The following is a 21,422-nucleotide window of genomic DNA, read 5'->3' as shown; positions in this document are numbered from 1 at the left end:
GTCTATTAGTCGCTTAATCTTTTAGGCGGCTTAAAGTTTTTAACTTGGCCTTAAAGTTTTAATCAAACCTTTAATAGGCTTAAAGCTTTCAATTAACGTTTTAATTAAAGGTGCCTTAGGCTCGTAGTATAGGTAAGGTTGTTTTTACAAGTGTAGTAGCAATAGTAGGTAATGTTTAATAATAGCGGCGCTAGTCGTCTTAGCGCTAACTTTACCTTCTTCTAATTTCCTTCTTTAACTAACAATAACTCGGCAATACCGTTACTAACATAGCTGTGTCCTTCCTTCCTTAACTAGCAACACACCCCGTAATACTGTTACTAATATAGCCGCGCCGGCCGCGCCGATTGCCTAGGCCTCGAGGCCTTAACAGAATAAAGGATTAAGAGGGGGACCTAAATACTAGGAGAAGGGCCTTATAGGGCGCATTAGTAAAGAGGTAGAGTCCTTAAAAGGGCAGGCAATTAGTTAACGCGTCGTAGCGCGCCTAGTGTAGTCTTATTGTCCTTTGTTGCTAACAATTGCTTGTCTCTAATTAGTTAGCTAATAGCACCCTAGGGGTAGTATTATTCCTAGGCGACATTATAGACCCTTAGCCTTCTTCTTGTTCTTTATACTAGTCTAATACTTATCTAACAACTTAGTTATGTCCTTAAAGGAACCTTTAGCTTCCTATAAGTCCTATTTAGGCGAATAGCCTTACTATCTCAATAGGTACTCCCTCTTGCCTTGCCTAGTCTAGTGCTTTAGAATACGTTCTATAGACTATAGCTCTTTACTATCCGCTAGTATGTCTTCGTGTTTAGTAGGGACTTTATCCCCCTCGCGTAGGTAATATAGCTTAAGAAGGGATACATAGAAGGTGTTATAGATAGTGTAATAAGGAGGAAGCTACAACTAATAGGCCTATACGGAGGAGCCCTTAACTTCTCGAATGCAGAATAGACTAATGTATCTTAGTGCGAGCTTAGGCCTTGTTTTGCCGTTAGGTAATAGGTGCTTGCGGATGCGGAGGTTCTTAGTACTTAGTATAACTATGTCGCCTTGTTTAAAGGTTATTAGCGTATAGTGCTTATCGTAGTAGGTCTTTTAGTACTCTTAAGCCTTTATTAACTTCTCGGCTATCTTAGTATAGATTTCTCGCATCTTCTGAACCCTCTTAATAGCCGCTAGTGTTTCGGGTACTTAACGCGCTTCCCTTTCCTTACGCTCGGCCTCGAGCGATAGGGGGTCTTATAGTATAGCAGCGTTCTAACCTATTATAGCTATGTATAGTAAAACCTTAGTTAATAAGTAGACACAGTTATTATATACGAATTTAGCTAGTTATAAGAGGTTAACCTATCTATTAGGGTCCTTATTAATGTAGCTACGTAGGTACTACTATAGCGTAGCATTCTGCCTCTCTATTTAACCGTTAGTCTATAGATAGAAGGCTATTAACAGTCGATGCTTCAGTCTTAGTTGCAGGCATAATTCGCTCTAATAGTACGATGTAAATGTCGAGCCCCTATCGGAGACTATCCCCTTAGGGGTCCCCTAATAGCTATAGAAGATGTTGTTCTATAGTGCTTTAGCTATATTAATAGCAGTCTAATCCTTGCGCGCCGGGACGTATCGAGCGCCTTTAGTAAATCGATCTACTATAACAAGGATAGCATTATATACGTCCTTGCTACCTCTATACTTAGTAGGCAGAAGGCCTATAATAAAGTCTATTATTAGCTTAGCAAATAGCTTCTTTAGAACAGGGAGCGAAGACAACTCGCCGAATAGCAAGTGCTTCGGTACTTTAACTCGCTAGTATACTATATAGGTCTATATATACTCCTTTATATGCCGCTTACTATTTAGCTAGTAGTATATACGCGATAGTAACTCGTGCGACCTCTCTATGCTATAGTAACTAGCGAGCTTACTATTATAGTGCCTCTTTAAAAGCTCTTGTCTAATCGATTGTTTAGCGGGGACATAGTATCTGCCCTTAAACCTTAAGTAACCTTTGTCGTCGATCGACTAATTACTCTTACTAGATCGAGTCGTTTGTCTACTTATAAGCCTATTAATACGGTTAATAGTAAAGGCGTCCCTCTACTAAGCACGTAATAGCTTATCTATAAACGATTAACTATCCCTATTTGCAAGGTTATTTAATAGCACCCGTACTATCGAACGAGGTACGTATTATATATATCTAATAGCACTAGTAGCCGGAACTACTACAACCTCTTCTATAGTACTGTCGCTATATAGGCTATTACTATAGATAGCAATGTCTTTAATCGAGTTATTATAGCTCGAGCGATCTACGTCCTTTCTAACGTATACTAGAAGAACGGCAACTCCGCTATAGTATTTGTTGCCGCCGCGGAGTCCGGAAGTCTGCTTATCCTACGCTTGCTTATTAATAATACGGGCTATAGCAATCTTATACTATAGGGTTAGAAATAATAAATTAATAGATTGCTAAGTCTCGCTATCGTAATTAGGCCGCCTCGATAGGCTATCGGTAGGGTTACTTACGCCTAGTCGATATAATATATTAAAATCGAACCTAGCGAGGTAGACGGCCTATCTAGCCTATCGACCTATAACCCTTGTAACCTTAGTAATACTACGCAGGTTGTTATAGTCTATATAGACCTAAATTGTGTACTAAGCACTATCGAGATAGTAGCGCTAATACTTAAAAGCTTCTACGATTGCTAAGAGCTCTTGCTCGTAGGTCTTATATCGACGTTCTATATCGATTATCTTTCGTAAAAAGAAGGCAATTAGGTGCTAGTAATAGTTATTATCTAATTGCTGTAATATAATAGCTAATATAGCGAACTATAAAGCGTTAGTCTTAATTCGGATCTGCTTGCTTAGTACGAAATAGTGCAATAAGGGGACATTAGTAAAGCGTTGCTTTAGGCCGTTAAAAGTGGCTTATACTCTATTAGTCTATTTAAACTCTCTAGTCGGGTTAGCCTTAGTTTTAGTAAGCTTAGTTAGGGGCATTATATACCGTAAATAGCCCTTAATAAACCGACGGTAGAAGTTAGCGAAGCCGAGAAACGACTATAGCTCCTTAATTAACGTAGGAACAGGCTATTTAGTAATAGTTTTAATCCGATTAGGATTAGCCTTAATACCCTTAGTTAATACGAGGAAGCTAAGGAAGGACACCTCCTTAGTAGCAAAGGTGCATTTAGAAGGCTTGCAATATAGGCTATAGGCCCGTAGGCGGTCGAGGACCTTTCGTACTATAGCCTAGTATTCTATAATATTAGGTAAGTATATATAAACTAGAATGTTATCTAAGTAAACTATACAGAGATAGTCTAATAGACCTAAAAGGGCCCGATTAATATAGGACTAGAATGTTATAGGGGCGTTTGCTAGCCTAAATAGTATAACTAAATACTCGAAATAGCTATAGCGGGTATAGAAGGCTATCTTCTATTTATCGCCCTTGCGAATACAGATACGGTAATAGGCGTCCTTAATGTCTAATATAGTATAGTAGTAAGTACTAGAAAGGCGATCGAGGGTCTTATTAATAAGCGGAAGTAGACAGCGGTCTTTAATAGTAATAGCGTTAAGCCTACGATAGTCGACATATAGGCGTAGGCTACTATCCTTCTTTAGTACGAATAGGATAGGTGTACCGGCAGGGCTATTACTATACCGAATACGACTATTAGCTAGGTTTTCCTCTAGGTACTTACGCAACATAGCAAGCTCTCGCTTACTAAGGTTGTAGAGGGGGCTAAAAGGAACCTCCTTGCCCTCTATAATATTAATCTTATAATCCGTCTCCTTAAACATAGGCAATGTTAATACTAGGTAGTGTTCAAACACATTAATATAGGTCTCTCGGATAGGCTCTAGTATACGAGCAAGCTAATTAGGATTATTAGGGGGCACAGGTTCGTCGTTATTACTACCGAGTAGGTCGGCAGTCGGATTAGCTAAGGCAGGTATTAGGTTGCTAATAAATAGGACCCTAATATCGTTAGGGCACTCGCTAATATTAATGTGTTTAATGTCCTCTTTCCTAGCGATTCTAAATCGCTATTATTAACTGCCTAAGTCTATAACTATAGCATAGTACTTAAGAATAGGGTTGCTAATAACAATGTCGGATAGGAGGCTGTCTATATCTACTGCGTAGGCAGTAAAGTTTAGTAGGCGTTTATTTCCGAGGTCGTCTTTTAGAACTATAGGAATATAGTAGGCTCTATAGGTTAAGTGCCGAGCGTTATTAAACCAAGCAAGGGTTAGCAGGTTAGTCCTAGGCAATTGCCGAAGGTCTAATTGCTTAGCTAGGCGATAGCTAATAAGGGCGCTAACTGAATTTCCGGGGTCTAGTATAACCTTTGCCTTATAGTTAGTATCGCGCCTAGATATAAGATAGGTACGTATAATAGCTAGCACAATGTCGATAGTCTTACGCCGTATAAGGCTAATAGTTAGTGCGGCGCTTATTCTTTTTTCGAAGGTTAGCCTATAGGGGTAGCGTTAGCCGCTAAGAGGTGCTTTCGGTATTTAGCGAAAGTACGGTTAATTCGGGCCTAGTCCTTAGGTTTGTCGCATTAGCCTAGTAGATAACTAGTGCTATTATAATTAAAGCACTTTAATCCGGTTAGGAGATTGTTACTATAGCTATTGTTACTGCTATTGTTAGTCGAGCGGTTAGTATTATAGGGATACGAGCCCCTTCTACGGCCCCTATCGCGGCCTCCTCTATATAGCCGCCGGCTACGGCCTCTTCTACGGTCGTTACTATTTCTATTGTTAGCATTGTTATTATAGTAGGAACCTTGGTTTTCCCCGCGGCTACTATAGTTGCTACGGTTAGTACTAGTTAGTCGGATCCTCGATTCTAGTCTTTATTAGAGCTAAACAGCCCGTTCGGCTGTTTCTACTTCGACTATAAATTAAATGCGTATTAGATTAGCTTGTTCGAACATACGGCAACGGTCCAATTTGAGGATAAGCTCCTATCTAAGTTTTAGGCGTATCTCGGAGATCTATATAGAATTAGTCTTAGGCGGAAGGTAACAAGGTCGTCTTTAAGGGTTTTTAAATAGGCCTCGAATAAGCGAGCCGATTAATTAGTCTTCTATTTAGCTCGAAGATATAGGTCCTAAGTATATTATTGCCTTAGTATAGGGTTTCTAAGGGTATCTAGTATAATAGTTTTATAGGTCTGCTACTAAACAGCAGTCTAGTTATTAAGGGAGTCGAAATAGTTATCCTATATACGCTTTAGGTCGCTATTAATGTACTATATAGCGTAGACAACTAGTAAATAGTCGTCTAGAAGAGCCCTCGGTGCATTTCGTTAGTTAAGCTTATAATCGCGTATATAATTATTATATTGCTTGCAACTAGAGCCGTTAAATACGGTACAGTCCTTAAGCTTAGTATCCTTCTTTTAGATAGGTAGTAAAGAAGGTCCTACTATTAGCTTAGTAGTAGTTGTTAGAGATTCCTAGAGGCAGCGAATCTCGAGAAGATTATCCTTTAGCTGTTGTTCTTAACGCAAGGTAGTAAGCCTGTTTTAGGTAGCTTCTTAAAGCCTCGCTACTAGCTAGGGGCTAAAGGCTAGTTAGCTATATCGACGGTTAACAATATTGTTAAGAATGTCGTCGATAGGCAATTCTAGGTCGTTACCTAGAATTATAGGTTCTTCTTTAGCAGGTCCTATAGCAGGCTCTTCGGTAGGAGGCACTTTAGTAGGTGCTTTAGTAGGCACTTTAGTAGGCACTATACTACTAGCGTTGTTATTGCTAGCGCTACTAGCGGTAGCACGGTTATTATTTCGTAATAAACCGGCTATTATAAGAGGCGACACTAATAATATATTATTAGCCCCTAAGATACGGATATAGCGGAATTAGTAGATATCGGTCTAGTACGCTTAACTTAGTATAATAGGCCGTATAGAAGGCCTTGCTTAATAATTAGTACGGTTGTTTCGATAGAATAGTATATATAGGTCCCGTTCTTCGGGCGCAATATAGTTAGATTAGTCTTATTCGTAGCTATACTGCTAAAAGCTTAAAATAAGAACTATCTAGCTACTGCCCTTAAAGGGTAGATCGAATGCTATATAAGAAGGGTATATTAGTAGGTAGATAGGGTAGTAGTAGGTATAGGTAGTATTCGATAAGAAGCTAGGAGGAGAGGGAGGAAGGTAGGCAAGTTAGCCTATTACTAAGCGCTAAGCCCTGCCTAAGGTACTAAGACCCTAGCTTTACTTAGCCTAGTTATATACTAATTACATATAGCCTCTTTAGCCCTAATAGACATTACCTCGCGCGACTAGATAGCGCGCCTTATCCTTCTTTAGGCGCCGCTTCTACGCCTCGCTATATCGATAGGCCTATAACTTTAATTTTAGACCTGTTCTAACTACTATCGCTATAGGAAGCGCTAGTTTGCTACCTTCTACTACCTCCTTCGAGATCGCCTCGAGATCTACTACCGCCCTCTTTAATAGCGTTTCTACCGCTAGCTACGAGCTACCTAATAGGTTATAACCGAAGATCTCCTACTATTTAAGACGTAGTATAAATAGCTTCTTAGGCGCCTTAGAAGAGCTAGCTTTAGCGACTCTAGAACTCGAGGAACTAGTAATTTAGTACTAAGTAGGCTTTATACTCTTCGTAGTAGTCTATAGATTAGACGGCGCTATAATAATAATAATAATACCTTTAAAAGAGCGTAGAATAGCATATATAGCAATATAAAGCATTAAATTCGAGGTCTACTTAGTAAGACAGGGTTTTCACTAGTTACTAAGCCCACCCCTGGCTAATAGGCCCACTGGCAATAACACACCTATATAAACACAACACTAATAAGCCCATGGGGGTGGATACCAGTTTCTACGGTATCGGCGTGCACTGCGTCCTCAGCAGACCATTGTCGTTGTTGTCGTGACACAGCTCGAGACGCGTGCGACATGGCTGCACCTGGCCTGGCCTTGCTTTCTCTCGCTGCTGCAGGTACCAAAGGCTGAATCAACACGTCACCTCACCCAATCTGCCCCCCCTCGTCCGCTGATGATGAGCTCCGCTGCAGCACTCGTGGTGAAGAGAAAGTAGTCGAATCCTTCTCCCGCCTCCTCAATCAATCAATACGCCTTGGCAGCATCACAGCACTCCTCTGTACCACTCAAGTCAGTCCAAACGCGGAGATGGCTTGGCAAAATGCAACATTCTGCACGTCGACTGCATCCTCCGTGTCATTTGTGCTCCTCCACCACCGCACAACGCACCGCACCGCACCGCACCGCACCGCACCGCACCGCACCCCGTTCCAAGCAAACGAAATGGAGATGGATCAGCATACTTCCTGCTATCAGCACCACAGCACCTTCCACTGCACACCGACCCTGACTCCGGTCTCGCTTGGCGACCGCATTCGACTCTTCCAATCCAGCAATGCAGAGCCCCACCGTTGCTCCGCGTGCCTGTATGTGCTTGCACATGGCGTAAGGTATGTCTCTTTGGTGCATGATAAGTGAGAAGCTTCTCCTCTTCCATTCATTCCTACATGACACGCGCTCTGCTCCTTCTCTCTCTGGCATGGCAAGATGCATCTCTGCACACTAATTTCGAGTGCTCTGCTTGCACATGTGGCATCGGCAGCATCCCTCGAGAAACGACAAACCACGCCATATGCTGTCCAGACCCCACCTTTAGACACAGACTGGACACACCAAGTGGGCACGAATCCGTGGCCTGCACATCCAAGACCGAAGCTCAAGCGAGAGCAATGGCAGACTCTCAACGGAATCTGGACATATTCAAATGCCTCGAGCTTGGATGCAGTCAACGACCCACCTGTCAATCAAACACTGTCAAGAGAGGTGCTGGTGCCATTCTGTCTCGAAAGCGGACTTTCTGGCATTCAGGGCGTGGATGTGTATTACAGCTGGTACCAAACTACCTTCACGCTTCCCACCAACTGGACTGGCCAAAGGACTCTTCTGAACTTCGACGCGGTAGACTATGAAGCTACAGTTTTTGTAAACGGCAAGAACGCAACATTCAACAGGGGTGGCTACTTTGCTTTCTCCGTCGACGTAACGCAGTACCTAAACCCTAGCGGTTCCAATGAGCTCCTGGTGTTTGTTCACGACCCCACCGATCTGGACCCATATGTTATACCAATAGGCAAGCAGACCCTCAATCCATCACACATCTTTTACAGACCCTGCAGTGGTATTTGGCAAAGCGTGTGGCTTGAATCTGCGCCGACAGATTACATTAGCGACTTGAACATCAATGGTGATGCCGATGGAAACCTCAACATCACAGTAGGAGCTGCGAACGATGCAACTTCGCAGGTTGAAGTTCAAGTCTGTGAAAGATCAACTGCGGGCGTGGCTTCAAATGGAGACAACAGCGGCTCAGGATGTACTTCTGGGAGCGGAAGGGCTGGTTCGCCATTTACAATGAAGGTCGACTCGCCCAAACTCTGGAGTCCAAGCAGCCCAACACTGTACGACGTCACACTCAAGCTGCGAGACGACCAAGTCAGCAGCTACACTGGCTTTAGGACTATCGGCCGCGCTGATGTGCAGGGTGTACAGCGGATCATGCTTAACGGGGAGTCCATCTTTACATTCGGCACTCTCGACCAGGGATACTGGCCCGATGGCTTGTACACACCACCAACGTATGAAGCCATGACTTATGATATCAAGACACTGAAAAAGATTGGCTACAACATGTTGAGAAAGCATGTAGGTGGAACACTTCTTTCTTGCACTTGATGTCATGTACACTAACAGCTTGCGCAGATCAAGGTTGAGTCTCCATTGTTCTACGCTGCTTGCGATGAAATTGGAATCCTTGTAATGCAAGACATGCCTTCGCTTCGACCATCGCAAAGCCGAACGCTCAGCAACTGCACGGTCGAGACAATCCTCCCTGATTCGGCACAGCAGGATGAGTTTCAAAGACAGCTGGAACTACTCGTGACACAATTTCGTTCATACACTTCTATCTTCGCCTGGGTCATCTACAATGAGGGCTGGGGCCAGTTGACCTCCCCAGACTACCCTGAATTTGGACTTACCGATATCGTACGCCAGATCGATCCCACGCGTCTGGTAAACTCCGTCACTGGATGGTATGATCATGGAGCAGGCGACTTCAGCGACAATCATCATTATGCGAATCCCCAGTGCGGCACACCGTGGTACAGCATCAACAGCTCTCCCTTTGATGCCAGCAGAATCGGGTTCCAAGGAGAGTTCGGTGGCACTGGTAACAACGTCTCGGCGGAGCATCTTTGGAAGGTGCAACGAGCCATCGACTCCATCAACAGCACCTACGAGATTGACTTGACTCTTGACACGTGGAACTATCGTGGGCACTTCTTGCTCAACGAACTCCTGTCGCAAGTCGAACTCTACTCCTGCGCCGGCGGTGTCTGGACGCAGACGACGGACGTTGAAGGAGAAATCAACGGCATGCTGACTTACGACCGAAGGGTCTTGAGACCAAACTTGGACCAATGGAATGCCGATATCCAGGCCCTGTACGACGCGAGCGCGAAGAGGAGCAATGCTACTGCACCAGTGTTCAGTCAAACGACCGAGTACACTGCAGTAGCCACTCCTTGGCAACCGCACTACTATGATACGCACTCGTGGACACCAGCGGGGCCTGCCAGGACGACTGGCGGAGGAGGTGTTCCTGGCGGATGGCCGCCGTAGAGGTTGATTTGAGATACAAACAGACAATCATAATCAAGAACAGTCATGATGAACAGATAACATACTTGCTCAATTTTGCCAAGAACCTTCAAATATGGATGCCTGAGGAGGATCGATAGAATTATGGATCTCAAGCCATCTCGCCTGCCATACCAGTAAGTCGGGTTCGTTCAGTTGTTGCCTGAGCAGAGCGTTCGTGCGGAGATGTCTTTCCGCGATGCAATTCACAAAGCTATTGTCATCGTTTGGTGCTTGTGCAAGGGTAGAAGCTAACTAAACTCGCCGAGGTCCAATTACGGAGCGGAACCACATCGAGCACCGACTAGCAGAACAAAATATAAGAGCTGTAGGTCTCGCTATAAGCACAGCTTCTTTCCCGTCTTCTGGTCTAGATCAAGAATACAGCTCTCACCATGGCCCCAGCACTCGAATACGCACCTCTCAACACCGCACTAGTCGGCCCAGTCATAGCCCTAGCGTTATGGACATTCTTCATGGAACTCTGGATGTAAGTATACCACCAACCTCATCCGCAATATCTCCACACGACTGACACAAAAATTTCCAGGTACTCCTATCGAATCCCAGACCTGGAAAAGTACAAAGTCAAAGTCTCTCCCACCATGACGGTAGAAGATATGAATCGCCCGATCCCTCGGCATCGTCAATGGCCTGCTGATAACTATAACCATTTGCACGAACAGCCTACTGTTTTCTATGCCGTGGCTCTTGCTTTGACGTTCTTGCAAGCTGTTGATGGGACGAGCTCGACGCTCGCTTGGGCGTATGTTGGTGCGAGGGTTGTGCATTCTTTGGTGCAGGCGAGTACGAATGTTATTATGGTGAGTGGCTAACGACGCGAATCGAGTCGAGTCGTGTGGATTGGATGTGGATGTGGAGGTGCTGATTTTTTTGAGCCAGACGAGGTTCTCGCTCTTTGCGCTTTCGAGCTTGTTGCTTTTCGGGTTGACGTTGAAGGGAGCGTTGGTGGCTTTCTTCTGAAGGCTCGGTGGTCGGGGAGAGAAGGCAAGGTAATTGGGAGCTTCAAGGAGGGAGATACTGTATCGAGGCTCCCTCCAAATCAGTAGATATCGGTTATTGAGAAGTGTATGCCGGGGAAAGGAAAGCTATGGTAGACGAGGGAGCAGGACCAATGTGGGATAGGGACCAACAGAGCGCGGCAGCCATGCTGAAAATACGCAGAAGTGCCACAATATCTTAACCAGACGGAAGCTCTCTCTCTCTCTCGAGTAGTGCTTCGCCCAATGGCTTCTGATCCCGAACCAGATCCGTGCAATTACGCGCAGTAGATTACATCGTGCTCATGGGAGGATGAAAACTTGATTGGTCGCTGTGAGATCAATTCCAGTGTCATGTCTAGATTTTGATGTCTGTTTGGTGTGAGATGGTGGTTGTCTATGGGCCCGAGCGCCTCTCACGTGATGTAAAAGCCCAAAGTCCGCGGGAGAGTCTTGATGGAGCCTTCAGCATCAATCATCGTCCCACGCCGTCGCTCATACACGCCATCGCCATCGCCATCGCCAGAATATGTGAAGATGCCTCTGACCGCGCTACGTAAAGTAGCGAAGCCTCAAGTGAGCATTCCCAGCTTGACTTTGGGTGCAATGCTGACGATACTTCCAGAATGGTGTAGGCGCATTCATCCTCCAATGCAAACGCCTCGATTTCCACTACTGCGACTGGGCCGGCAGCAGTCGAGGCATGAAGTACGACTGCCACGCGAAATTCACGTTGCTGCATCTAATGTGTGTATTTTAGCGCCTTCATCAAGTACCGTCTCGCCAACTTCGCAAAAGAAAACCCTCAGATTGAAATCACAGTTTCTCCTCGGCCCCGACGGCATCCAGTTGTGACCGGTACCTATATCAACGGCAGGATCAAGCCAGTGTGCGTGCGGAATATGGAAGTCACGGAAATCTTGCAGAAAGTAATGCTGCTGAGAAATGCGAACGGCGAGAAGCTCAAGCGTGTGACGAGGCCGGTGAAGAGCTTGAACGAAAGTGTGAGAGGCGTTTGGAGTCCACACCATACGGCAGAGTCGTACAAGATATGAGCTTCGGGATGTCGTGGCATGGGAACGCGTAGGAGATTGGATTGGACCTCGAGGGACACATTGAAAGATACGTATGGTAGCCCGCCCCCAGTGGAATCCGAAAATCCATCGGGGCAGCGTGCACGATACAGCCTGGGGATGAGGAATAATGGCACTACCGCCGCGTCGCCAGGCCACTGTCGTAGGAAGATGTCGAGCTCGACAATGCGGCAAGGTTGAAGCAGTGCACGATTTCGTCGAGACGGCGCAGCAAAATCCTTAAAACTTACGATCAGAGCGAATAGTCGAAATTGCGTGAGCAGATTACTCGATAGGGATCGAGATGAATGGGCGCTTTGCGACACAATACATGTATGATGCTACGATTGATTTTGACCATTCTTCAATCAGGACAAATCGCAAGCCGTGCAATCCTTTAGCGAGAATGTGATGCATACAACATGCCCATGAAGAGAGCAGTAGCAGAGGAGTCTGTCTCGAGAAATGCGACATCTTGTTGCAGTAAGGAACAGCCACAATCGACATCGTTTTAAGCGAAAAGGCTTTACAATGCGCGACTCCGAGGTCATCAGCGCTCAAGAACGATAGCATGCTGCACGCGACACTCGGCGTCTACCTTGGTGCCACTGATGCAATATTCTCCCCTGTTAGACTAACACGCTATGGTGATTTCAGCCACCTGCAGCCAGCCGAGGCGGCACTCTCGTGATCAAGATAGCGAGCTCAGCTGACATTCTTGAGCAGAAACACATTTTCGTCGACAACGGTCATCATGTCAAACGCTTTCAACCTGCGACATGTGGTTGATTCACACTGGGACTGGCAACCTTCGCGAATTCGTCGTAGACGAGAGGCCCAAGGAGTATGCCATCCTCTCACACTGCTGGACTAACAATGAAGTCTCCCATAAACAATACCAGAGTCAGACTCACCGAGATGGTTATGGCTTCAACAAAATCCAGAACTGCTGCCGACTCGCCTCAGATCAAGGCATAGAGTGGCTCTGGGTCGACACCTGCTGCATAGATAAGACGAGCAGTTCCGAGCTTGCGGAAGCCATCAACTCCATGTTCTCCTGGTATGAAGGAGCGTCAGTGTGCTTCGTTCTCTTGCCGGACTACGACAGCAGTGCAGAAGAACTACATACCGGCAACGATTGTGATTGCCAGCAAGCTGCTTCGACTTGTGAAAACAACCTCACAAGATTCTCCACCAACCAGTCCAGATCCAGGCAAACGAAGCTGCACGATAGCAAGTGGTTCACGAGGGGTTGGACATTACAGGAACTTTTGGCACCTACAAAGATATTGTTCTACGACCGAAACTGTGTCCTCTTCGGATGCAAGCGATGCTTGGGACCACTGCTCTCTGCAATCACGAAGATCGATCTCGAATACTTGACTAAGCGGAAGCCGTTGCACTTTGCTAGTATCGCGTGCCGCATGAGTTGGGCATCTGCACGCTCGACAACACGAATCGAAGACACTGCCTACGCTCTCCTCGGCATCTTCAATGTCAACATGTCACTCCGTTACGGCGAGGGGATCAGAGCCTTCGCGCGTCTCCAGGAACTGATCTTGCAGAGGTCAGACGATGACTCTCTGTTCGCCTGGAGATCGACGGTTCGTCAAGATCGATACGGCCTCTTCGCCGAACATCCTGTCGACTTTGCCTTCTCTGCGAACGTGGTGCCTATCCGCCGTCGCTCATTCCCACACACGGTGACTGGGCGAGGAGTCGAGCTTTTCGCGCCAGCCGATCTATTCTCCACGATCCTCGAAAGCTGCTGGCTCGGACAATACATCTTACGAGAACTAAATTGGAGCATGAAAGTCCGCCTAGCATGTCGAGATGTCAGCAAGCGAACAACAGAAAAGCAATCCATCACCCTCAAACTCAAAAAGCAATGGTCTCCACTCCCCACCGATTCACGCCTCCTATACCATCGAGTCGACGCCCACGAACCTCTCACCACGAACTACGCAAGATTCCACAGCATCCTGATCCTCGCATTCGGACTTCGAGGCTTCTACGTCGCGCCGACCAAAGCCTTCGTGCGCGCAAATTACAGACTGCACGATTATCCTCAAGCAATTCTTCTCCGCTTTCTCACCGCTCTCTATACCCTTTCTCTCGCGGCATTCTGCACGTATTTGACGTTGAGCATCGCTCACGAAACCCGCCTGGCCGTCGTCGCGAACTGGGCGATCCTCACTCTCGGACTACTCATGTCGCGGTGGAAAATTTCCTACCTTGCGTGTGTGCTCCTGATGGGGATAATGTCGTGCGGGAATTCTTGGACTCTTCATGGCGCAGCGATGAAAGTTCTGTATGATGCTGAAACGCTGCGAAAATCTTTCACTCCGAGCGTCGCAGCTGCGGGAGCCGTGGTGTTGGCTTTTGGATACTGGTTGGCAGTTGTTACTCCGATGCCATGAGCCTCTTCGTCAATACATGATATATATATATATATATATATATATATATCCCCATATACAAAGACTTTTTTTTTGCGGGAGATTCGTCTTCATGGCACAAGCACTGAATAGCAACTTCACAGTCTTTCGTGTGGATTTATTTACTCAGGACTCACTCACCCTGCTATGCTTCCCGTACGAATAACTCACAACCCATACATCACTGAGCCTTCCAAAGTGCCACCCAGTGAGCGGTTCAAAAACATAAGAGTTGAAGAAACAGCATCATAGTTCAAAGCATGGTTCGTACAGCTTTCTTTCGAGATAACTCTAGGGAATTCCCACTCTCTTTCTTTCCGGCGCGAGAGTGAGTACGTATGTGCTTCCATAGTTTGTTCGAGAACATTTTCGACTGAGACGTGTTTGGAGATCGGTTCTAGAGATAAAGATTTGGGTACATGTAGCATCATGCAAAATGAATGAATGTACGGTGTTCCTTCCAAGTTGGTATCCATTGCTGCTCCCTCGTTTCCAATGCAATTGTAAAGAAAACATAGCTTGTGCTCGGAATGCTTTGCAGTGGCAACCCAAATGCTACTAAGAGTCATACATGATTAAGAAGCTTAATTGCATGGAATGTCGCAGCACTGTCCAAAATTGATCCTCTTTTCATTTGTTTGTCTCAATTGTCTTTTAGATATATTTTTACTATAAGTGATATCGATAACGTTGCCTTGCTCTTGTTCTTCCTTCTGACGATATCTTTTATCACGGCCCGCTCGGCGAAGTTTCGTCCAAAATCACCCACTTTCGCGTCCCTCCAAGAGCCGCGTTTCCTGATTGTCGTGGCAGCGGAAATGGCAGATTACGCCAGATGTGACCAACTCGCCGCATTGGAGGTGGAAGCAGTGTTCTCATCGTGATGCGCGGCGTCAGCATCCGCGCTTTGGTCGTGAGGGGCCGTCGATGTTGAGCTCACTATGAGTGGCGAGGGGATGTACTCTTCCGATGATTCGTTTGCCTTGTCACCAAGTGAATCTGCCTCGAGCAGTTTTTGCTTGCTATTGTCTAGCTTGATCAGTTCATGCGCGTCGGGTTGCTTCTAGCTGGTCCCGTTCGTGCCGTTGGTAGCGTTGGTCAGCTTCGCGGCTTCGAGCCGCTTGGCCTGGAGCCATATGTCCACATTCTGGAACATATCCCTTGTGTCAGAGCTTACAATGGCGCTATCAGCGGCCTGGATTCCAGCGTTGATCTGCCAACATGTCAGTATAATGACTGGTTGCAGGTGTTCCGCGCAGACAGAGAGCACTTACTGCGTCCCACATCTTCCAAGCTCGCTTGAGATCACCATCGATGTCCAGTGCATGATTAAACCATTTGCGGATGTCAGAACGTCGTTCGGGAATGTTAGATAGCTCATCAAGATGACTCTTCACCACCAAAGCCAGACCCAGGTCAGGCTCCTTTAGGAAGGGAAGTGCAGCGCCGACAGCCGTGTAGTCATCAGCGCTCCGTACACGGAACACGCTAGCACACAACATCATATTCGCTGCATGGGTCTCGGCCAAATCTCGCAGTGTGTTGCGCACAGCAGCAGTGACCTGGTGATACGCAAGTAGATGTCGTGACAGAGGTCCGGTGTAGCCGATCCGAGCGTGACTGAAAGACCCGAGCGATGCGATTCGACTCACGAGAAGAGTATTCGCCTTATCCTGATCAGTTCCACGCATGGGTGCTCCGGAATATTGTGGGCTGGGGAACAGATTCTTGGTGCTTAGAACATCGAGTCGTAGAAGCTCGAAAGCTACGAAGATGGCTTCTTCCGCTTCTTGAGGCGGGTCAGTTTGACCCAACCACTGATCAGACTTGCCTTTCTCGAATGCAGCCTTCAGCGCTTTTCCCCAAGCAGAGAGGGTGTGGTCCGAATTGATGTATCCGCGGTCTTGCAGGAAACGCCAGAGTGTATTCGAGAGCATCTCTTTGCGCGTCCTCAGGACGTTCGGCTCGTTATCTTTCCGCCTTGTCACCGTCTTCTTGGCCCAGATATCGTCAGATAGCATAGTAATGGCCCACTCCAGGGGGGTGGCTTCATTGTCAATGTCCTTACCCACCGTAGCTTGAGCGATGAGAGAGTCCTTGACGTGCCAACTCTCAGCATCTCTGGTGCAGGTCTCTAGCGGCACTTCGGTAAGCCCTAGACCCTGCCTATCCGTTTCATTCCACCAGCAGACCAGCTCAACATCCTTCTTCTGGAAATAGCGATGGAAGCGATGGGAAATAATTGCGAGAATGCGTGTTTTCTGAGACCGGAGTTTGTCGTGCACCAGCTCCTTGTAGGTCGGAGAATTGCCGCCGTCGAGAGGAGGCAATTCCAGGATCTCGCTTCTGGTCCTCCAGTTCAGAACTCGTGGGCCGATGAGAGCATGTTGTAGGTATGTAATGGCTTCCTGCATGATGATTAGGTAGGATCAAGTCGGAGAGCTGAAGGAGACTTACATCCGGTATGCGCTGAGAGAGCACTTCATGAATGTCGTTTGGAGACGACTCGAAATTGAGCTGCTCAATCTTTCCACCTTCCTGAACTATGACCATGTGCTTAATAGCAGTCTTGGCTTTCATGAAAAGCTTGGTGTACTCTTCGTCCTTGGCTTGAAGACAGGCAGTGTATCCGTCCATGTTGGCGCGACCGAGAACGTTTTGAGCCGCGAGGATCTTGGAAGCTGGCGTATCATTATCAATCTCGGGAATCGGAGCGAGCATCGAGTTGCCTGAGAGAAGCATGAGGTCCACGAATTGTGAATGCGAGAGCATGAGCATGCTGAGCATCCGGTCACGATCAATAAGTTTGAAAAAACCTGCGGTCCAGTCCAGCTCGACCACCAGCCTGTCTACGTTGGCAACCAGACAAGAGGCTGAACCTGCGACACAAGAGATGATCTGCTTCTCGTCCATGTAGTTGAGTTGCGCAGCGGCATCGTAGGGTGCCGTGGTGGTCATGACGCCTTGCTTGTGGAGGTAGTACCGAAAGAAGCGGAGTATGTGTGATGTTCGGTAAGTACCTGAAAATGTCAGCGTTGGCGGTTCGCTCTACGAAATGCGACTTACAGATTTTGCCGAAGTTGGCAACCGCGTCGTCCCCTCTGCCCTGGTCATATACTTCCCAGGCAGTTTCGAGAACCTTGACGGCTTTTTGAGCTTCCTTGAGGAGCGTCTTGCGGTCTCTCGGCGCCATTTCGATGCCATTGAAAACGAACCAGGGCGTGATCTTTGCTTCACGAAAACGTGCCAGCTCGGCATCGATATGTTGGGTCAGTGCGAAGGGAAGTCCGCCGAGGGCAGGGAGAAGGGGCTCGCGTGTGCTGGTGTTGGATAGCAGGTTGTTGATGAAGGCTTCAGCGTCGAATCCGATGGTGGCATCTTCGAAATCCGAGATGTGTGACTTCTGGATCAATCCTTTGCTCGCCGCCCATTCTTTGAACTCGTGGGACATCATGGTGAAGTCGGGGCGGGGCAATCGTGTGCTTGTGAGCTCCAGCAGTATGTGGCGGTAGGTGGCGGTATGTACGATACCTTCGGAGAGATGCTGGGCGAAATCGAAGGCGTCTGGATGTGAGATGCCAAGCAAGTGGAAGCTGTCTGGATGGTTGAGGTGGCCGAGTCGTGACTCGTGAGAGCGAGCGCTCCGTCTAATGCAGGTACAGCGGAGCGGGTCGGCGGCCGTTGCCGCGAAGGCACGTGCGGCCGAAAGCAAACTTACCTAAGCACCACCAGCAAACGAGGCAATGGTGAAATGTAAAGACAGACTCCATCAGCTGTGGGACAAATGCCAAATCTTTGACTGCTGCTGAGATGCTACCACTCTAACGCCGTCCAAATGCAGTAATGCTGTCCGGTCCTGTTCTCATTGCACCTGCTTGATTTTACAGCTCCAGCCGCTGTCCTGACTGAGGAGCGGCAAAGAGGCACCCAAACACCAACCCAATTCGTTACCCTTGATCTTCTTCGCGATCTTGACTTCTCTGTCAATCGGCATCTCGTAGCCCGTATGAAGCAACGCCAGCATGAAGTTCAGGTCCAAGCACGATTCCGGCCGGTCGTTCAGCTCGTCCAGAGCACCCGGTACAGACTTGAACACGTTCCACGCATCTCCGCCTTGGCACACACGCGCAGTCAGCTCCTTCAGCTCACGGAGCGTGAAGGACTCTGGCATGCCGAGCGGCTGTGTGCGGTCGTAGAAATAGGAAAAGAGATAGACATCTTCGCTGGCGAATGTCTTCTCTAGGCTTGGCTGATGGACACCGTTGAATGCACAAGGCGCAAGTTTGCAGTCGGCTTCCTTCTTCAGTGTCTTCTCGGCAAGCGCGCGGCATTGAGCTGGGCTGCCACGCCGTGGACCTGTCATGTTGACCGTAACAGAGGCGCCGAGAGGGTGTCCCGAGCTCAGCGGAACTTCCACTTCCTTGCTCATGCCCACATTGAAGCAAGGATTGACGATCGGCTCTTTGATCCACCCTGTACTATCCTTGTTGCTCTCGTACAGACCTTCAACAACCACTCGGTGCAGGTTGTTTCGGGCCTCCATCAGACCATAGCCAAGATATGAGTGTTGGTAGAGCGTGAAGTCCCGTCCGCCGAAAGACAACTCGTACTTGTGGTCGCCCTCTGCCAGTTGCTCCGGCATACCGCCATGCTCAGCACCTTTGAACGTTGGCTGGAACACGATCTGCGTGCTGCCACCACCGAGATCAAAAACAGCAGCAGTAGGTGTCTTGTCTGGGCCTCCAATCTTACCAAGCAGATAGTTGGTAGTGATCCATGCGTAGACACCCTCGTCCTTGCCGTCCATGACTTCAACGCCGCCCTTCTCTTCGCTGATGACCGGGAATGGGTACACAGTCTCCAAGCGATGTCTGACGGCTTTCAGAATCGCATCGCTCATCTCCGGACCGAGCTTTCGCAGACCCGCAGTAGCCTTCACTGCGACTGGAGTGCAGCTCTTGAGCTTGTCAGGCACATTTTCTACAGCAACATCCATAAGCACATCCAAGCTCTTCGCAGCACCCTCTGCGTCGCTCTTGTAGCTGCTCAGCCCGCTTCCACCCTCCTTCTTCTCCGTCATCTTGAAGACCTCACCTTCCAGCTCAGGTGTAGGACCGCAGTTGTTGAATCTGTAGACATGGATTCTGCTTCCCGTGCTGCCAGCGTCGATCATGAGCGCGTACTGTATCAATGGCTTATCTTTCGAATAGCTCCGCGTGCATTTGCTCGTTGCTACCGAAGCATCGCTCGCAACATCGCCGCCCCGGAATTTGCCTCCCCCAACGGTGCTTGAGCCATAGCTGGCACCTGTGATGTAGTAGATTACGGCAAGCACGAAAAAGATCAAGCAGCCGGTCTTGATGTACCGAGCCCTCGCGCCTTGATTCATCCACGCGGCTTGTGCTTTTTCGTTCGCGGACATTGATTGATGCGACTTGGGAATGTGATTGCCGTAGCGATCTGGTTTCTCGAAAGAATCGCTGCCGCTGCGACCCTTTTCGCGCACGGTCAGGGACGATGATCGACGGCGCGGGTTGGAGAAAGTCGAGGAGAGGTTTGACCAGAGATTTGGTCGGCTGGTCAACGTCATGAAGGCTCGTAGGTCAGAACATGACTAGGCAGACGCAAAGCACAGGTGGTCCGCAAGGAAACGGCTGAAGGGAGAATTGCCGGAGAATAATCTGCAGAGCGAGGACAATTGGTTTCTCCTGCCCTCCCTCGCTCAATCGCAATGCTCGCTGAACAAGACCCTTGCCATAAACTTTAATTTATTCGTGCCTTGTTGCCTTACATCTGCGGTCTCCTGTAACCTGTTTATCACATCTAACCTTGAGTGCTTGACTGCTACTGTATCCGACGATAATAATTTCTTCTCCGTCATAGCAGACTCGATATCTCATTCGCCATGCCTTCTGACACCTTCATTTTCCTCAGCGTATGCTTGGCATCCATCGCTTCGCATACATCAGCCAGCTCACCGTTCGGATCTGAGCAGTAGACCAGATACCCAAACGCCGTCAAAACAGCTTTCGCTGCGTCTTCGTTCTTTTCATCGCTAACAGCCTCCAGCAGACTCGCCGCCAGCTCGACCTGTTCGCCTTCACTCAGGCCTTCCTGGCCCTGCTCCCTCCGCACACGATAGTTCGCTACGGCGAGATTGAATGCGAGTGACGCTGCTGCGACTCGTGTTGTGGGATGAGAGGCGTCTAATAATGACGACGTTATTAAGTCGATGAATGTCGACAGAGTTGAATCTTCGCTTTCCATCAACTCCTTAACGTATAGCGGGGAAGCAAAGACATTGCACGCCAGATGTAGTGTCACCAAGCGGAGGTTGTGAGGACATTCCTTCAGATTCAGCACATGCTTTATTAGGACAGGCACGGTTCTGGGCTGCTGCTCTTCGGCAAAGTAGCCACTCACTCTCGGGTCGATCATGGAACAGCGGAGTAGATCGACTGCTGCGAATTGTAATTCAACCGGCAGCTTGAGGATATCGGATTGGAAGGTGCGAGCAACGTCGGACAGATTTGGCAGCGCAATCTTCGGATCTTCTGATCGCTTTTCAACGAAACTCTTGAGGGCAGCCAGATCAGTCTGTTTTGATGCATCGCCGAGCTTCGCCATCAACTTGTCCAGAGGTGGTACTTTTGCATAAGTGATCGGTCTTTGTGACCCGTGCTCCAACGTGGGGACTTTAACTGTCAGATGTGGATGCGATGATAATGATGTGTTGAGACTGCCGTTGGAAGTGTTCGCTGCATTCGCTGCAGCTGGTCTGTTCTGCTGTGGAACCTCTGCTTGGGTGATAGATCGCATGCTGGCGTCGATCTGAGGCCTCAGCATCTGGCCAAATGGCGTCTTCAAAACTCGCTCGGGCAGATTTGTGATGTGCTCGGGTATCCCTTTGCCAAGCAGAAACATGGCGAAGTCGTTGGAAAAGTCGTTAATATATGCTGAAATCTTCACCGGCGTTCGACAAGACTTAGGGGATCTAGCCGAGTTCGTGCAATTGATGAAGACATTCTATAGCAAGCAAGGCATCAAAGGCCCCAAGACCATCGTATTTTCCCACAGCTTGAACATCGATCGCTGCGTCCAATATAAGGCGGCGACTGAAGAGGCTGGCATGACGCCAAGCTTCCCCTTAAGACTACAGAAGCAGAGC

At 48.0% G+C, this 21,422-nt stretch overlaps 7 protein-coding genes across 7 annotated transcripts; 4 read left to right on the top strand and 3 right to left on the bottom strand.

Annotated features, from left to right (window-relative positions):
* Nucleotides 1-6,958: 6,958 nt before the first annotated feature.
* On the top strand, nt 6,959-9,731 carry MYCFIDRAFT_186673 (glycoside hydrolase family 2 protein; the record flags this gene model as incomplete). Its single annotated transcript, XM_007925538.1, has 4 exons — nt 6,959-7,001; nt 7,647-8,746; nt 8,804-9,586; nt 9,669-9,731. The coding sequence occupies 4 exons, from the start codon at nt 6,959-6,961 to the stop codon at nt 9,729-9,731; spliced, it is 1,989 nt and encodes a 662-aa protein (XP_007923729.1).
* A 406-nt stretch (nt 9,732-10,137) lies between these two features.
* On the top strand, nt 10,138-10,726 carry MYCFIDRAFT_43180 (uncharacterized protein; the record flags this gene model as incomplete). The annotated part of the gene is made up of 3 exons (XM_007924304.1): nt 10,138-10,232; nt 10,293-10,566; nt 10,646-10,726. The coding sequence occupies 3 exons, from the start codon at nt 10,138-10,140 to the stop codon at nt 10,724-10,726; spliced, it is 450 nt and encodes a 149-aa protein (XP_007922495.1).
* A 519-nt stretch (nt 10,727-11,245) lies between these two features.
* MYCFIDRAFT_88855 (uncharacterized protein) lies at nt 11,246-12,166 on the top strand. The gene is made up of 3 exons (XM_007925537.1): nt 11,246-11,319; nt 11,369-11,451; nt 11,504-12,166. Exons 1-3 carry the CDS (start codon nt 11,281-11,283, stop codon nt 11,796-11,798), a joined length of 417 nt encoding a protein of 138 aa, XP_007923728.1. The 5' UTR covers nt 11,246-11,280; the 3' UTR covers nt 11,799-12,166.
* Nucleotides 12,167-12,595: 429 nt separating this feature from the next.
* Nucleotides 12,596-13,552, top strand: MYCFIDRAFT_118320 (uncharacterized protein; the record flags this gene model as incomplete). The annotated part of the gene is made up of 2 exons (XM_007925536.1): nt 12,596-12,926; nt 12,972-13,552. Coding segments are annotated over 2 exons (912 nt in total), but the record flags the coding sequence as incomplete, so codon positions are not given.
* A 1,973-nt stretch (nt 13,553-15,525) lies between these two features.
* On the bottom strand, nt 15,526-17,705 carry MYCFIDRAFT_115349 (uncharacterized protein; the record flags this gene model as incomplete). The annotated part of the gene is made up of 3 exons (XM_007925535.1): nt 15,526-16,662; nt 16,712-17,274; nt 17,321-17,705. Coding segments are annotated over 3 exons (2,085 nt in total), but the record flags the coding sequence as incomplete, so codon positions are not given.
* Nucleotides 17,706-18,116: 411 nt separating this feature from the next.
* Nucleotides 18,117-19,643, bottom strand: MYCFIDRAFT_83704 (uncharacterized protein; the record flags this gene model as incomplete). The annotated part of the gene is made up of 1 exon (XM_007924706.1): nt 18,117-19,643. One exon carries the CDS (start codon nt 19,641-19,643, stop codon nt 18,117-18,119), a length of 1,527 nt encoding a protein of 508 aa, XP_007922897.1.
* A 488-nt stretch (nt 19,644-20,131) lies between these two features.
* Nucleotides 20,132-21,178, bottom strand: MYCFIDRAFT_83705 (uncharacterized protein; the record flags this gene model as incomplete). The annotated part of the gene is made up of 1 exon (XM_007924707.1): nt 20,132-21,178. One exon carries the CDS (start codon nt 21,176-21,178, stop codon nt 20,132-20,134), a length of 1,047 nt encoding a protein of 348 aa, XP_007922898.1.
* Between the last annotated feature and the right edge of the window lie 244 nt (nt 21,179-21,422).

This window comes from Pseudocercospora fijiensis, assembly GCF_000340215.1.
Source record: "Pseudocercospora fijiensis CIRAD86 unplaced genomic scaffold MYCFIscaffold_2, whole genome shotgun sequence".
Classification (NCBI taxonomy): domain Eukaryota; kingdom Fungi; phylum Ascomycota; class Dothideomycetes; order Mycosphaerellales; family Mycosphaerellaceae; genus Pseudocercospora; species Pseudocercospora fijiensis.
This window is presented reverse-complemented; position numbering and strand designations above follow the sequence as displayed.